Source organism: Engraulis encrasicolus, chromosome 1 (assembly GCF_034702125.1).
Source record: "Engraulis encrasicolus isolate BLACKSEA-1 chromosome 1, IST_EnEncr_1.0, whole genome shotgun sequence".
Taxonomy (NCBI): Eukaryota; Metazoa; Chordata; class Actinopteri; order Clupeiformes; family Engraulidae; genus Engraulis; species Engraulis encrasicolus.
This window is the reverse complement of record NC_085857.1, coordinates 47,817,533-47,835,340: the sequence shown is the minus strand read 5'-3', so window position 1 is coordinate 47,835,340 and position 17,808 is coordinate 47,817,533. Positions and strand designations below refer to the sequence as shown.

The window sequence follows — 17,808 nt, the reverse complement described above, 5'->3', positions numbered from 1 at the left end:
CTACTACGAAAAGTTAATTCATAAACGTTTTGACGGTCTTTCGAATGGTTATCGGATTGTGTGCTTGCTTGCTTAAATATCATAAAGTTCGCCACAAAGTGATCACGAAATGATCTCCGTATTAATAACAGTTTCGTGGTTTGTTACTCGTTTGAATAAACGTATAGTTTTGACATCCCTTTCAAATGACACGCAGATGTTTTGAATGTTTGTTGTACCACGAGCTATCACGAAATGATGCTGTATTTACCCTTAAGCAAATTACCGGTAAGCACTGGGCCAAAAGGTGTTTATACAGTAGTTTCTTCCTGTGCTGTGCTGTGCACGTCTGTTTCATCATCTGAGCTATCAGTTGTGTTTCTTTGAGGCAAAGATGTATAGAATAGCACTGAAAGTCGGAGGTGTCATATTTGTTCAACCTGGTGTTAAACGTAATTTCAATTCTTGACCAGTGCATGTAAAGAAATTGAAAATAAAACCGACTCGACTTGACTTGTCATTGGGTCTGATTTTAAATGTGCCATATAGTTCAATGTGGGAGCAGGTTCACACACTAAATAAGACACTAAGGTCAAGCACAAGCAGATTTTTTTTTTAAAACAATTCTCAGAGCAGATTAGAGCAGACGTTTCAGGTTGCTGCCATCAGAGAGTAGTGACTTGACCTTAGTGTCTTAAGTGTGCTCCCACATTGAAGTCTACTTTTTGGGTCCATGCACCTACTTATTTCTAAACATCTAGAGCGCAACAATACCCCTGCCTCCTGATGTGCCATACAACCTGTATCTCTCCAAGTGTGTGTGTGTGTGTGTGTGTGTGTGTGTGTGTGTGTGTGTGAGAGAGAGAGAATGTGTGCACGCAGATATAAGAAGTTGGGGTTGATGATCCACATGATGGTGATGGACCAGGACAGCTCTGGACCTCCTGACTGGCAGCTCCATCCTCAACCTCTCTTCCTGCCCTTCACACATGTGCAGGTAAGGCCAATTTTTAAAAACTCACTGCATTGTCTGAGGCAAAAGTAGGAGAAAAGAAGTGTGCGAGTGAGTGAGAACCCGGTCATTATACATGTGACCCTTAAAGGGCGTGTGTGTGTCCTAGAACCAAGACAGTAGCAGTGTGTGTCCGTCTGCCTTTGGTTAAGGGTATCTTTAAGATACTACCTTGTTGTGGTAACATAATTTTGCTATTTCTGACAGGCAGACAGTTTTCTGAAAGATGGTTGATGTCAGTACCAACATGTTGTGATGGAGGCTTCCACCTGAGCTGAACACAGAAACTTGCACACAGTGGTGAGTAAATCACTGAATCTGTTTTGTTCTGCACTAGACCAATACAGTAATTCCTTCATGTGCTGTGTTTATTTATAGCAGAACTTGTGTATAGAGGATAATACAAAACACTGACACAGTAGTAGTGACCCCTGTACAGGCCAGAAGCTCTGTATCTCTTCAGCCTGGTGTTCTGCATTAAAATGATGGGTGTGATTTTTATGTAGTGTATTCTATGTATACCCTCTCGTGTGTGTGTGTGTGTGTGTGTGTGTGTGTGTGTGTGTGTGTGTGTGTGTGTGTGTGTGTGTGTGTGTGTGTGTGTGTGTGTGTGTGTGTGTGTGTGTGTGTGTGTGTGTGTGCATGCATGTGTGCAGATGGAAGCAGTCGTTCCTGTTCAGCATCGATATGCCAGTAATGGGTTTGATGAGCCACAGTATGGTGATGGGCAATCAGCATCAGGACCAGGGCAGCTCACAAGGAGAACCTCCTGCCCTGCCTCGTCATCCTCAACCTCCCATCTCCCTGCTCTTCACACATGTGCAGGTGAGGCCAACCTCTAAAATGCACACTTGGAGAATAGGCCTGCATCCGTGCCTGCGTGCGTGCGTGCCTGCGTGCCACACTTTAAGACAGTAGCAGTGTGTGGGGGGGGCGTGTGCACAAGCATATGCACATGGTCATGTCATGGTCATGTCTTTCTGTAGGTAGATAGGGGGTGCTTGTTTTTGTCTTTATTTTCATTCATAACATTAGCATGCCTTTTTTTGACAGGCACGGAGCCAGTTTTCAGAGGGAGGGCTGATGACACCAGCAACTTTGGTTCTGAACCTGATCAACCCAGCACCAACCACTGTGCCGCTCCTCCTCTGCCAACTGCACCACATGGCTCCACCATCTCAAAAAGGCACAGACACTACTCCACTTCCTGCGAAGGATGAGAGAAGAGCTGACCGCCCCACATCGGCACTCACCACCTTCTGCAGGGGTGTCATTGAGAGCATCCTGACCAGCAGCCTCTCTGTCTGGCATGGCAGCCGTCAAGCTGAAGACTAGAAGGCAGTACAGAGAGTGGTGAGGACAGCAGAAAAGCTCATAAGATCACCCCTACCAGCCATTCAGGATCTGTACACTTCACACTGTTCCAAGAGGGTAATGAACATCATAAAGACACAACTCAGCCCAGCATGCGGTGCCGCACAATCACACTGGGAAACGGCTTCTTTCCACAAGCCATCAGACTCCTCAACGCACTGAAGAAAACCACATGAATATTCCAAGGACACTGGAGAATATTCCATGAACGCTTCTTTCACCATGCCACTTACACTTTACCGCAGAAATACACCAGCGGCGATCTGAGCGAGTCGCGCGACGGAAGTAATTGACTTTGTATTGAGTCGAGAGACAAAAGCGATTCTGGAGACTAGAGCGATTTGCGCGACCAGCGCGACAATTTGAAGTTGAAATCTTTTCAACTTTCTATGACGCGGTTCGGCGACAAGCCGCGACAGCCAATGACTGTATAGAGGTCAGTAACCACAGCCAATGGGAATGCTTGACTGCTTTGCCTTCCGCCTGTACGGACATACTCTAGTCTCCTCAGTCTCTCGTATCTCTTGCTGCTACACTCCGCTGGTGTATCTCTGCGGTTACTCATTGCACCTTATATACAGGTACAGCATCTTCACATCATCTGTATGATCTCCTCCTGCCGTGTGTGTGTGTGTGTGTGTGTGTGTGTGTGTGTGTGTGTGTGTGTGTGTGTGTGTGTCCGTCCACTGTGTTTGTGTATTTATTGTCCATCAGTATGTTAATCTTCTTATTGCACACTGGTTGTGTCTCTGTGTGACTGTATTTATTGTATGTGTCAGTCTGTATTTCATGTCAATGCATTATTTTAGTTATTAGTTAAACTGCACATTGGAGACTGGTCAAACACAATTTCAAACTTTGTGTTAACCCTCCATAATTTTTTGTCTTTTTTGTTTTTTGAGTCTAATCTACTGTACTACACAGGCTATCAACAGACCACACAGTTGAGTGCTGTTTTATGCACTCTGAATATGAGGAGGAGAGGTGACCGTTCACACTTCATAGTGTAAAAGTAAACAGAAATAAATTTTCACATTTCATTCCTGTCTCGTTCACTTCTTTCAGTAATGTATGTGGCCTACATGCAGGGAAGCTGACAGGGGAGACAAAGGGGTCCGTTGACCTGGGCCCAGTGAGAGACGAGGGGTCCAGGAATGGGTCCTCATTACATTGTATGTAGTCTATGTATTGAGTGGGGGGCCCTTTCAGATGACTTTGTCCTGGGCACAGCCAAAGCTGTCAGCGGTCCTGATTATGTACGCACAAACACTGGTTATGATGGTAGGAAATTTTTTCTCTGTTTTCTGATGGTCTTTGAATTAAGACAGGCCAATCTGGAACCTCTCCTGGATAAAGAGGTAAGATTCAATAGTGTGGTCACTCCTACATCATCATAGACAGACATGGAGTAGGGCCTATGGTAATGAAGAAATCGTTTTTTCTCTAATAAAACAAACAAATAGCCTATTGCTATTTCAAATACTATTCCATATATTTTTCATTAATAATCTGCTATTTCCAAGCTGACCACATTGCCACATAAATGTGGTGAGGTGACACTCATTAGGCTACTTTAAAAAGTCGGGAATGTGTTGCTGATGTTTTACATCGTTTCAAACTTTTCTAAGTAGCCTATATCATGTCTTACCAAGTGAACAACCTCGCCAAAAAGGTTTTTTTTTAATTATTATTTTTCCGGGTGTGTTAATATCCTGGAAAGGATGTTTAATCATATAGCCTACACAGTGTTAACAGTGACCTCGATACACACAGCTAGGTAAGGTAATGTCAACGTCGTCATGTTGACATTTTGGCGACCTGATACGTTGCTATGACAAATTTGTGCATAGGGACACGAGTCCTAAACAGTAGGCTACAATGTCCGAAGTACGGGAACACAAAGCAAATGACATATTGGGATTAGAAAACGTGTGATTTATCTCACTTTCTTACATAAATTGTTGAGAATATTATGTCAGTGGAATGTTCAGTGAAACGTTTCTCTGGAAGATAACAATTTGCACGGGATATCTTTGTAACAAACATGGAGCCTTCATCCGGAAATGGCCTTGAAAATGATATCATGCAGTATCCCTTCACGATTGGCCAATACGGCAAATGCCGGGAACGCCCATGGCAGCTTGTATTAAGGGTGGAACTGTTTTACTGCAGCTGGACCCTTCTCAAAGATTTTGGCTCCGCACATCGTCTGGCAAAAGCCTCGAGCTCGGTTCTCTCAGTGTTTCGCCAATCAGCAAACAGTTGAGAGTGGTGACGTAGAGCTATAACATAACAGGCATGCTAATAAAGCACAATATGGGTTTTAAGTTCAGTTTGGAACTTCAATTAATTTAAATGATAGAGTAAGATCAGACCATCTTCCATCGTCCGTGGAGACGGATTCCTCATGGCTTTTGCCAGACTGATTGACAGAGTCAACAGCTATCGGCTATCCGCCCAGGCTAATACATACCCACTGCCTATTATAATTCTAAACCTGCTTAGACCTTTATCCATGCATGCAATGTAGCACTCTGTCATGTGTATGACACTTATGAATATAATATGCTCTTTATTTACCAGCCAGTATTGTGTGATGTCCAATGTGTCCTAGGTACTCTCTTTTGTTCACTGTCTGAAGCCCTATTCGGACGGCACTAGTTTTACATGGGTAAATGCGATTTTATTTCTGGCCGATTCAGACAGAAATAAAATATCTCGATAATGAACAGAAAGTGGGAGGAGTAACTTATCACACACGTTGTGACAGCAATTGTGGTCATTCGCATGTCATTTCCTGCTGCCTGATTTTGACAGCGAACTCAGCTTGGAACAACTCCATAAAACAAAACTAACTGCTAACTGGAAGGCTGTAATGTTAACAAGCCTGGAGAGACTAGATATATTTTGCGTTTCGTGCATTTACCCAGGCATCTTTACATAGGATTGCATTTGGACGGGATTAGTATTACAGATTGTAATTTCTCCGGACTGTCACAACATACTCCGCTATCTTTACTGACATAGCGCATTCGTATGGGACTAAATTTCTCGGTTATTATTACTGTACTCCAGGTCCCCCCATTAAACTAGTCCCGTCCGAATTGGGCTTATGTCTCCCTCACATAACATCCTATCTGTCTGTCCTGTCCTGATGTTGCACTTCTAGTCCATTGTATATTGTACTTGATGGTGGGTTTGTGCCAGAACAAATGTCTCTCTACTGTGTTGACATTGCAATACTCTTACTGAATATTGATCTTGATCCTGATCTTGACATGTGTTGATAGCCTATTGATGTTGATGTTGGATTGTTTGATTGGGCTTTAATCACAGAAGAGCGCTTGCCTGTCATTTGGGGCATCAATGCAATTTAATTTTGTGCAGTGAGCACTGTGTGCTACAATCACAATGGAAGTTTCCCACGTGGGCTTTCAAAGAGTCAAAACGTTGTCTGTGAAATAAAATTACTTGAAGCAGCATAGCAGAAGTTTGAGGGTAGCCTCTTACTTTAACATGTGAAAATATGGGCATTCCAGCTGGGTTTTAGCCAAAGTGTGTCACAGCTCATGACAATGGCGTTAAACAAAACTCAGTTTGTGAAATTGTTAAGATGGACATTTTTCCACTCAACTGTTATTTTTATTTTTTGTTGACAAACACATGCTCACCTGTGTGTGTGTGTGTGTGTGTGTGTGTGTGTGTGTGTGTGTGTGTGTGTGTGTGTGTGTGTGTGTGTGTGCGCGATGTGTGTGTGTGTGTGCGCGATGTGTGTGTGTGTGTGTGTGCGATGTGTGTGTGTGTGTGTGCGCGCGCGATGTGTGCTGGAGGCTTGATTAGGTTGGCTCACATTTTGATTAGCAAGTTGTTGAGTAAGGTCATTTTTCAGATGCATTTTTGTGATTGCCATGTAGGTCACATGCATGCCGAACAGAAGCACACACACACACACACACACACACACACACACACACACACACACACACACACACACACACACACACACACACACACACACACACACACACTAAATGCAGGCCTTACCTTTACCCAAATATGACTAGGGGTGTGAAAGTATTTTTCAATGCCCCCCCCATCACACAGTGTGCGTGCGTGTGTGTGTTTGTGTGTGTGTGACATCTAGTGGCTGGAGAATGAAATCGCAGCCCAATGCTGCTGTTGAAAACAGAACAGAGTCGATCCTTGCAGTTTTGTCAAAATTGCACTGTAGACATGCATGTGTACCTTGTGTCGAATGTTCCCACACATAACATCACATATGACCCCACTTAGTCATATTACCCACTTAAGTAGTGTTGTCACTTGAGGGCCAAGTAAGTAAATTAGTAAGTAATTGCACTGCACCTATGCATCTGTGTACCTTGTGTCAAGTGTTCTTGCATGCACAAAATGTATTGAAAATACACATGGCAACACGTTCATGCATGTAATGCGCCCGAGCATGCCTATCCTGCAGCAAGCATATGCCAGGCCTTACCGTAGCACTGTAAGTAAACATTCCCAAACATTCAGCAAATATTCCCAAATCAATAAATACCCCCTCCCCCCATTCCATTTCTCTCACTTGCCTTTAGTTACTATGGTTTCGCTCTGGCTTGGATATGCTTGGTGCAGGGTACGCGCACATGGGCACATTCCGTGCATGAAACCATTGCCATGTGTGTTTTAAATCTTTGTATTTAATTTTTATTCTCTGCCTTTTGTTTTCTAATCAGCAATAGGATAATATTTTTTCTTGGTTATTTAAATGTCATTTGTTCAGTTAGTTGATCGAAACATTCAGAAGATGGACAATATATTGTGCATTTTCCTTGAACATCTGCTTTTAGTTATGTCATTTCTGATGCATGGCCCCAAATGACTTAGCCTATGCCTTGTCCACACCAAGAGCGACCTACTGTGCGCTGCCTGGTAGCCGAGGTAGCAGAAGAAGTTTCACCTTGAATTCGCTGTATTTGCTCTGGACGTGCCATTGACATGTTTGATTTAGGCAAGGCAAGCCAAGGCAAGTTTATTTGTATTGCGCATTTCATACACAGGTGCAACTCAATGTGCTTCACAAAAAAACAAATGCTAAAGAAAGGAAACAAGAAATTAGAGTCAAATAAAATGTAAAACATTAAGATAAAACATATGGTAAAAATAAAAATAAGAATGATGTATAATTTAAGCTAGGGGAAATCATCTGAGAACAGTCTTGAGTCAGATTTAAAGATATCAATAGTGGGTGCATTTTTCTACGTCATCTGGAAGCTGGTTCCAAAGCGTTGCAGCATAGAAGCTAAAGGCTGCCTCTCTGACACCAAATCACAATATTTTAACAGCACTTTGTGCCACCCCACACGTAAACCCTGTAGGAAATAGTGGAATAATGACACTGAAATTAGAGCCAAATATTAAAACAATTGCCAAAAGAATTTGTACATTCATTGAACATAATTTCAATAGTGTTTTTACATCACAACAGCCTCACTATGGTTCAGTGTTGATTACGTTGCATGTAGCATGTCATTGTTTTAATTTCTAACATTGATTTGAAGCCTTATCATGTTTAACTATACCAAACACACCAAACCCTGTAATCCTGATATACGTAGAAGCCTATAGCAAACACCTAGAGAGAGGCGGAGGTGAATGAGTGGGTGAGATCATGGTTGTGGTTTGAAGGGGAAATATATATGTTAAAAATTCAAATGTACTAATATTTTAAATGCTTTGATTAAATCACACGCAAGTATGACATTAATATGAATCCTATTACTGCACATTTTTTGTAAGACATTATTAAGTTTCACGCCCACATAGTGACACATCTATCTTAGATGCTGTTGCAGTTGGCATGGTTCCAACAGCTTTACAGATAGTAATAGATTTAAAAAGTATACAACCCTAACGGCAGACGAGCAGGATATCGGCATTCGAGATCGGCCGGTTCCATGAAGTCAATGGCTTGGCGGAGGCAACTGCTTCTCCATGCTGCGCATGTCGCCAGAGTTCTCGCCATTAACTTTGTGGAACTGTCACCTCGTTGGACGTTATGCCTTACACATTTGTCTACACACATAATATTTAGGAGTGAGGAAATTTCATCACTGTATTTGTTGCATAGGTTGCATACGATGACAGTTCCAGACTGGGGTTCACTGAGCTTCTGAGAGTGGCCCACTCACATACCACACCATGAGTAGCTTTACATTATTTGTGTTTCTTACATTCACAAGTCTTATCAAGTTTAACTAACCAAACCCAACAAACCCTTTTGATATAGTACATAGAATGTAATAGCAAATGCCTAGAGAGAGAGAGAGAATGCACTCCCTTTTAGTAATGACCATTTCTGATGTATGGGGTAGGTGACTAAGCCACAGGCCTAATCTTCATGCTGAAGAACTTCAGTGAGTAGTGGTAACCTTTAAAGTGATGCCAATTCACACCAATGGCAAACAGCTTTGTGGCACCCCAGGCGTAAACCCCATTGGGATTGGAATAGTGACAAGCATTGTACCAATAAGCACCTAGATATTGTGAGGCACAATTTCCAGACCAATTGTCTTGGTCACGGTCAAAGGTGCTAAACTTCATCCCATTGTGAAGAGTAAGTGAGTCACCTAAAGAGAAAAAAATAAATTAAAAACTTTTTAAAACATGTTTTACCGTACATTACATTACATTTGGCACAGATACTTTTATCTAAAGCAACACATTGTAGTTTATTACAGGATATTTTGTTTTAGTAATACATTACTACCATTTAGTAATAGAATACATTGCCATTCTGGTAACAGCAAATTCATAACAGGGACCAAAGGGTCCTGACTCACCGGCGCCCCCATTGGTGAAGCCGCTGACAGTCAGCTTGTATCCGTCCCTTGGTGAGCCGACAGAGAAGGTGGCGTATTTGGCAAAAACCCTGTTGCCCTCAAAGTCTTCCATGTCCACTCGCAGCTCATACCTCTTCTTGCTGGTCAGCAGGTGGAGTGTCTCCAAACCTGCAGTCAAATTTTTTTACAAAAGAATATAAATGTGTGAGAGAGCTAGAGTTCACTATGCAAATGCTTTGTGAAATACCACAACTCTAGAAATGTGTCCACATTTCACCATGAAGACATTTGACATTTGACATCTGTTAATACTCCGGCAATATAAAAGTAAATCCTGGAATTTTGACACCCGATTTTTTACTATGTACTCTCCAGATAATGTGGCCAAAATTCACTGACGATAATTGGCTGAAACATCAATGAAGAGTAAAAACAAGTTGTCCATTCAATCTTACCCAGCCAGTATTCCCCAGCCGCATTCCCAAAGCCTTCCTCATACTCCTCCCAGGGCCTGTAGAAGTTCAGCGTGCCATCCAGTCTCCTGTGAAACACCTGCGCGCGCACACACACACACACACACACACACACACACACACACACACACACACACACACACACACACACACACACACACACACACACACACACACACACAGACACACACACACCTTCCATTAGGCATACTAAATAAATGAACAGCAAAACAACAGAAATAGTTATTCAATCACTCAGTATTTGTAGAATAAGGAAACTCACGGTCCATCCTCCTCTCTCATCCTCGTTCTTGCAGCCCATCTCACAGTAAACATTGACAGGGAAACTGCTGCCTTTGGGAAAGATGGTGTAGACTTCACTGAGGGTCTCTCTTTTTGAGTGGATTTCGTCACAGTCAAAAGGAAAACGGACGTCACACAGCACTAGCAGAGGCAGCAAGAGAGCTCCTACGAACCTCAGCTGCTCACAGACAAACAAACGTGTTAGTGAAACGATAACTAACTACTTCGTGAAAACAAGATCACAGTGGACAACAACATCAAATTTCTGTATTTGAATTTTACCTTCCTTTATAGTCTTACCATGATTCTGCAGAATCCAGTCTATGAGGCCAGAAATAGATTATCGACAGTCTGGAAACATCACACAGAAAGTGTTTTCAGTTGGTGACAAAAACATATAAACTTGCACTCACATAGACACAAACTACACAAAGAGGCATCAAATGCAATTCAAAGTTTAATTTATCATTTTGTCATGTCTTTGTTCTTTTCTAACTTGAAGATTTGTTCATAAAACTTGAAAACATTTTTACATATACATTTTTTTCACTGTGTCAGAATCAAAGCAGTAAAGTGCATTCCACAGATTTAATCACTACTGGCGGTAGCAAGTATTTACACAATGTTATACCCATGACGTCACTGTATCGTTGCTGAGTGATTTCAATTACATCATGCGACGAGTGCACAAGCTTGAGAAGGAGCTATCAAAACACTATGCATGATACTGGAGGTGTCGTGAAGCAGGCAGTATAGCAACGGGTCTGTCAACATTGTGTGAATTTTGCCGGTTACAATTTTTATTTGACTAAAATCATGTAAAAAATTGCAACTTTGAGTGCCTCTGATTTCCTACCCTGCACAATTCTGAGAGTCCATACCCCAATGAGCACCACGGAAAAAGCTGAATATCCTGAAGCACTCCACATTCCTGCTTGTTTTCTAAATATTTAACCCTTTTGTCACCTGTAGCAGAGTGTGCTGTAGAGCTAAAATTACACTGCCGATATGTACAATTTTACAGTAAACCTAGTGCAGAGCACTTCCAAGTGTATCAGCCAAATTAGTCACACCCAGTGATTGGATACTCTTTATTAGTCACACCCAGTGATTGGATATTCCGTAGAGTTCACCAAAGAATATCCAATCACTGGGCGTGACTAATTAGGCTGATACACTTGGAAGTGCACTGCACTAGGTTTTGAGAAAGGCCCAGTGACTTCTGACTCCTATTGAATTTGACAAGTCACAGTGTTGTACTAAATCTGGATTTACATAGTAAGTCTGGAATATGAACACCCCATTTGTTACTGTGTAGAAGCAAAACTTACCACGTGTCCTGAAACTCCTGTACTGTATGTCCCTCTCTCTGTCACACTGAGACTCTTTCTTGTCACAATATATACTATTAGCTTGGGACACGCCTTGTTGTGTGACGCATGTGTGCGTGCGTGTGTGAATGCGTGCATATATTTATGCGGGCACTACATGCAGTTGTAAGGGAAGTTCTTGCCATTTCCCCATTCCTGAATCTCATGATGATGATTGATTAAATCAATTATCGTCAGGTTGACTTCCTTGATGAAGGCTGACTTCATCAACGATGATCAAAGCTTTCTCTCATCTCCCCTCTGGCTTCGCTAGGAGATGGACAAAGGTCCGGACTCTGTAGGCCTACACATCCCCGGAAGATGTGCAAGTCCCCCCTCTCTGCCCAATTCCACCTTAAGTCCTGTGTCCCAAAGGGACCTGTGTCACCCCCTTTATGAATCAAGCCCCTCCTTGTTAAAATTACTCTCTGTTTAGTTCGGGTACGAGCAAGACGCTAGAGGACCATTCTGCGCAAACTTTCATGAACAATAGCATTTGTATGATTTTGGACGAATCCTACAAAGGACTGCTTAGTTCATCTAGAAACAGCTATAACTTTATTTTCTTTCAAGAAACACAGTTATGGAAGAACAGTGTTGTATACTCAGCCCGAGCATTCTCTACTGAAGCATAGTTTGTTCCAGACCTTTGAGCTACGAAAAAGCAAATTTGTGGAGACCCCTTCGAGACCTGCAAAGCCTTCACGGTGCATACGCACCGCAAGCGTGGACGTCCACTGAACGTGTCCGCTATCAGTTAGAATATATATAAACAGATCATGTCTTGCACACAGGAGTGCGGTTTAAGCATGGTGTAAGCGGGGCACATGTCCGGCCCGACCAATTGTCTGCGATGCTCCTTGAAAATAGAACCCGAGTCTATTTTCCTGCGCAGACGTCAGCGTTCAATGAGCGGGCTCCATTGAAAATGAATGTCTGCTGCCCGCGGATAGCCTCTCGGACTTGCGATACTCCCGGACACGTTAAGCGAATGCGAATATCTCGGTGTGTATGTACTGTCATATCGGAAGATTCCCCGCAGGACGCTTCGAACTGAATCTTTTGAACTCCTGAAGCCCTCTTCCAAGTCTCTTGCACCCCGACGCAGCAGCCTGGCCTACCATGTGCCTCGACCAAGCAGCTTGGAAGACGCTTTCGTGACGGTACCCTTCGACCAGCATTCAACCATCATCTCCCTAGAGTCTGGAGACTCTACAACTTCACAGTAGGCAACAACTGGGCAATTGACAATTTATTAAGATAGTTTTGAACAATGCTTTGAGGTATTTTCATGTGTACACATTTTATTTTGCATTCCTGCTTCTCTTCTCCAGCTGCTCTTGCTAACATCCTTTCCGGGCTGTCTGGATACTGAGCCAGCTACTCTCGGAACGACCGGAGATTTCTTAAAAGTTATATAAACACACATCAGCGTTTGGAACAATCTGCAACCCGACTGCTCGCTCGGTCACCAGGCAAAACCTGTGCACTGCACAAAAAGGTTCTATGTTCCCCGCTGCTTCAAAACGGACTGCCGCATGCTAAAGCGCAGGTTGTTGTTGCACCTCTGGGGTTTAGTGACAGTTTTGGTCAGGGCACAAATGTAAAACTCAGAAACATTGCATTACTGACAGGTTAGGTTTAGGGATGGTTTTGGGAAGGGCACAATTTGAAAACTCGAAAACATAAAACGCAAGAAACATAGAACCCTTTATTACAAAAAGGGTCCCAAGTTCCCTGGTCCCATACGAAGACAGGACCCGGGAAGCATAGGAGCCGGGGAATATAGGTACCAGTGATGCGTGGGTCGACGAAAAAACAAGACATACCCGACCGCTTTTTTCCCTAGTCCGCCCGCAAGTAATATAATATTCATGAAAAATATTGACCCGACTCGCTTCCCGACCCGCTGTGTAGCTGTGCGTCTTATGAACACCCTAGCGTCATGAGACCACGTCAATAAAGGTCTCAGCATGGTTCACTTCCGAGGAGTCTGCATACACTTCACATAGGCTATGCACAGAAAATGCTGAGCTACAGGTCTAAGATCGCTTCAATGGTTGACAGGGACCAGGTAGGCTATGAAAACACCCATAGTGGCAATGTAGCCTACAACACTTTATCTTCGTTTGGTTTGGTAGGCTACTCCTCTGCTCTGTCCTTTTCCTGAACTGAAATTGGTTTCGCTTTTTCCTATCCCGAAGTTGAGGGACAGGGTGCCAAGGCCACCCCCTCCTTCACCAGAGACCAAGCGGTTAATTTGGGAGTTTGGGAATGGCGTCACACAAACCACAAACACAACCTGCGCTGCCTGGTGCCACTAATAGGCAACGCTTGTCTTTCTAGCGCAAATGATCATATAGCCCACACAAAGCGTGAACTCTCGTAATCTTGCAATGTAAATGTAGATGACTGCAATGTAAAGATCCATACATGACTGCAATATAAGGATCCATACATGATCACGTAGGCTGCAGAGCCCTTCTCAACTGATTGACAGTTGCACTCACAATGCTATAACGCGACATGCCCTGTCCAACAAAAAGTAGCCTACTCTAAGTTGAATAGATAACATTTTCTCACAAATTATTATTTTCTAATATGAGCATTTCGATCATAATATGTTTGTCTGTTACCCAGACTACCAAGTTTGATCTTCATACAATGCTATTTTATTATTTAGGCTATTTATTAGCCTATTTATTTCTTTTAAGTGGCGAGGGCATTGTTCTTCCACTGTAGGCTAAATTAGGCCTACTCAAATGAGCGCTGCATTCAAAGGGAATAATAATTTGGACATTGCTATAGTAGACTATTCTATTTCGACAATGTAGGCATAACCACACGAATCCCTATGTGGAGGAAATTAATCTGTAGCCAAGTTGGGGAGCAGACGGAGCCTGCCGTTAAGTGGATTGCCTCATGACACAGGAAATGAAAACAAACTCTGTAAGCAACACAGGAGCGCGAAACCATTACAATTGTATAAGAAATGTGCAGGCTATCCTATCCATCATTGCATTGTGTGTAGAGAGCTCCCTCTGTGTTCTGCTACATGCACTCAATGGTTGCACCTGCGGTTGCGCGCAGAGGATTCGTCCGACACAGGAACCTCATTAAGTCTCCTGCAGAGCTTGTGGGCACCATCGTAGTTATTCAGCCAAATAGCCTAAACTTTGATCCATTTCGCAAAAAAATGTCTCTGTCTACTAAAGTAGACTATGGCCTATAGACTATAGCCTACTATAAAATTCGGCATCATTTCAAAGGTCCTGACCGACCGAAACCGACCCGAATTTCATTAAAAATATTTCATAACCCGTGCCTGCAGTCGACCGCGGTTAACTGCAAGCGCCCGCTGATTTCAGGTCAGCCCGCGCATCACTGATAGGTACGCTCCCCACATACACACACGTGGTGATAACTACACACGCACAGGCTTTTTTCTTGTTTCCCCCATTTTTATTTACTTTCTTGTTTTATACTATTTGTGCCTTATGATTGTTATTATTTCCTTGAACTGACTTTGAATGTAATGCATTTATTAGATTACTTGATAGTTAATAAAAGCGAAACATTTAACTGCATTTTGTGTATTGTTGCTTGGTGTGCCTTGGAATCAACTTACTTTAGAACTCCAATGACCTTCAACTGAGTTTTTGTGCCCGTGGTATTGACCGTCACAGTAACACAACAATTATTGTGTTTCTGTGTACTGTCAATCACACGTGTACAAATCTCCATATTGGTGTTTTGCAATTCATTGTGAAGTACGGAGATATTAATATTCAAAGATTTTATGAGACTGAATCTTTTATTATAATATTTTGATTAATTAATTATGGATTATTACATAAATCACAATTAATACATTCCCAAAACGCAATTATCTATGGGAACAACCCGTGTGAGGATTTCGATACTGTCGCTGTTGTGTGATTGGTTTAAATTAATACAGTTGATATAGTGACGTAATGACGTAAGGGGTCATATGGGAAATCTAGGATAGGTCATATGACTTATGCACCTGCGTGTGCATGAAATGGATGCTCCGTAATCAGTTAAGATAAACGGTATGAACTTTATATCTTGTGTGGCTATGTTGTCTCTCTGCACCAACATAACATGGTGTCAGAAGTGCGTCTAATACCACACGAGGAAAGAGTGTTTTTATTTTTTCGAGAAAAGTGAGTGAGTTGCTAGTGTTCGTAAAGTTCGGGCGCCAAAATGAGCACTGAAGAACAAAGCAATTCACGGACAGTTGTAGCCCCTGCGGAACGCAACATGCGACCGGCACAAAGCAGCGAGGGAGCACCGTGAGCAGCTGTACAAGAACCACCACTTCAACCCAACGTTACACCGACAGCCTTCAACATCCAACCACCTGAAGCATTCACGCTCTCAAAACCACTGGAGTGGGAGAAGTGGATACGGACGTTTGAACGTTTCCGACTGGCTAGCAATCTCAATCTCTCGTCTGATGCTAATCAGGTAAACACTCTCATCTAATGTATGGGCGACGAGGCCGACGATATTCTCCACGGACTAGAGTAGACCGAAGAGCAAAGACAACAGTATGACCCTGTAAAGAAAGCCTTCGACAAATACTTTGTCCCCATGAAAAATGTAATTTATGATACGGCGAAATTTAATAGGAGAGTGCAATCAGGAATGGAAAGTGTGGATTTGTTTATCACCGCATTGTATGCCCTTGCCAAAACCTGTGACTATGGTCTACTGAATGATGAACTAATTCGTGATAAACTGGTCGTTGGACTGAGAGACATGGCCTTATCTGAAAAGATGCAATTTGACACAGAATTAACACTAAAGCTGTAACAATGGCAAGACAATCTAAAGCAATCAAAAAACAGCAGTGTGATTTAAGAGCAGATGCTCAGCCTGCAAAAAGCACCATTTAAGTGGATGCAGTGATGTTCAAAGATAAATACATGCAAGGGAAATTTAAGCCAAACATGCAGCAAAAGAAAAGTGGATCTGGGCCAAAAATGCATTCAGATAAACCTACCTGTCACAAGTGTGGAAACCCTGCACACCCCAAGGGACAGTGCCCAGCCAAAAATGCAGTGTGTCACACATGCTCCAAGAAAGGCCACTTCCAAAAGGTCTGTAGGAATGCTGTAGGATTTGCAGAGTAAGAGCCTGATGGCCTCTTTCTGGCCTCAGTTGAGGCCGGGACAAACCCATCTTACGAATTTCATGGTAAAAAAACGGACTCGCAGACGTATGTTGAGCCAAACATTGACAGTATTTTCAGTGCTGCCCTTTTGACAGTGGGGTATTTGTCCATTGATACGCGCTTCCAGAACTCGATGGTCCCTTCCCTTAAAGCAGGTTTCAGTTGGTCATCCTCAGCGAGATCAATCATCTCCAACTCAGCGGCTGCCTAATCAGTAACTAGCGGGGCTTTCAAACAGTCCATATCCGCATTGAATGGGTCGACGAGAAAGGTGATTTGTGGCCTCTTCAGTTGTAGGTCACGGAAGCGGATCTCAAAAGTGTCGTGCAGGTTTTCAACCAGAGTTGCATATCTGTCGGTGTGCTTTTTCAGGGTGGCACTGGTGACTTGCCCGCTAACTTTTAGCAGAGTGGGGAAATGCGTTAAATCTCCCTTCTGAACGTGCGCCTTGAACACTCTGCACCAGATCAGGTAGCACTTTCATTTTACCCTGCAGGGTTATGTTCAGTCTGTCCAAGTGGCTCAACAGGTCGACCAAAAAGGCCAAATCCATGATCCATTCGGGATCCGAGAGCTGGGGATAGTCCTTGTCCTTCTCCTCCATGAAGAGTTTCACGGCATCCAAAAGTTCGAAGAAGCGAGAGATCACCTTTCCCCTTGACAGCCACCTCACGGTGCAGTGCAGAGCTAGGTCACCTGGAAGCTCCTCGCCCAGCTCTGCGATGAAATTCTTGAACTGCCGGTGGTTAAGAGCATGTGTGCGGATGTAGTTGACTATTTCCATCACAGATTTCATGACGTTGTCTAATTTCAACTATTTAGACACCAGTTGCTCCCTGTGGATAATGCAGTGGAAATTCCAAAAGTCGGGAAATGTTTCGTCGGCTTTGCACGAGCCCGTTCACGGATCCAATCATCGATGGTTCGCCATCCGTAGCTATGGCTGGGAGCTTATGTAGTGGCAGGTTTGCTTTCTCAAATACATTGATCATCGTTTCTTTTACATCTACCCCGCATGTTCTGTCTTTTAATGACACAATGTCCAAGAGTTCCTCCTTGATTAAAACACTCCTTGGACACAGAGCGAGCAAATATTGCCAACTGAGGCTTGTCTTGTATGTCACAACTCTCAGCCAATGCAACACTGAAATATTTGCATGCTTGTAGGTCAGAATGCAGCTCTGACTCAATTGCCGTGTTATCTGCTATTCTGTTGTCTACGGTGTGGCGGGACAGTTGGAGGTCTGATGCCATG

At 43.1% G+C, this 17,808-nt stretch overlaps 1 protein-coding gene and 1 long non-coding RNA gene across 3 annotated transcripts in view; one reads left to right on the top strand and one right to left on the bottom strand.

Moving 5' to 3' along the window:
• The window catches only part of LOC134437797 (uncharacterized), a 3,209-nt gene extending 775 nt beyond the window's left edge, over positions 1-2,434 (top strand). The window contains exons 2-5 of one of the 2 annotated variants that reach the window (XR_010032494.1): positions 862-976; positions 1,199-1,291; positions 1,648-1,816; positions 2,045-2,434. This is a non-coding gene — a long non-coding RNA (uncharacterized LOC134437797). Of the gene's footprint in view, positions 1-330; positions 977-1,198; positions 1,292-1,647; positions 1,817-2,044 lie in introns of those variants that run through there. The other variant, XR_010032490.1, reaches the window with a different exon arrangement.
• A 6,252-nt stretch (positions 2,435-8,686) lies between these two features.
• Positions 8,687-11,384, bottom strand: LOC134437714 (microfibril-associated glycoprotein 4-like). Its single transcript, XM_063187268.1, has 6 exons — positions 11,315-11,384; positions 10,284-10,334; positions 9,964-10,161; positions 9,663-9,759; positions 9,208-9,375; positions 8,687-8,994 (listed from the first exon to the last, which is right to left on the bottom strand). The coding sequence occupies exons 2-6, from the start codon at positions 10,284-10,286 to the stop codon at positions 8,744-8,746; spliced, it is 717 nt and encodes a 238-aa protein (XP_063043338.1). The 5' UTR covers positions 10,287-10,334; positions 11,315-11,384; the 3' UTR covers positions 8,687-8,743.
• Positions 11,385-17,808: the final 6,424 nt, after the last annotated feature.

Bases quoted from the DNA above. Each gene is read 5' to 3' on its own strand.
- LOC134437714 (XM_063187268.1), bottom strand. The intron at 9,376-9,662 runs GTAAGATTGAAT...ATTTGACTGCAG, and splicing joins GGCTGGGGAATACTGGCTGG to GTTTGGAGACACTCCACCTG. The intron at 8,995-9,207 runs GTGAGTCAGGAC...TTTTCTCTTTAG, and splicing joins CTTCACCAATGGGGGCGCCG to GTGACTCACTTACTCTTCAC.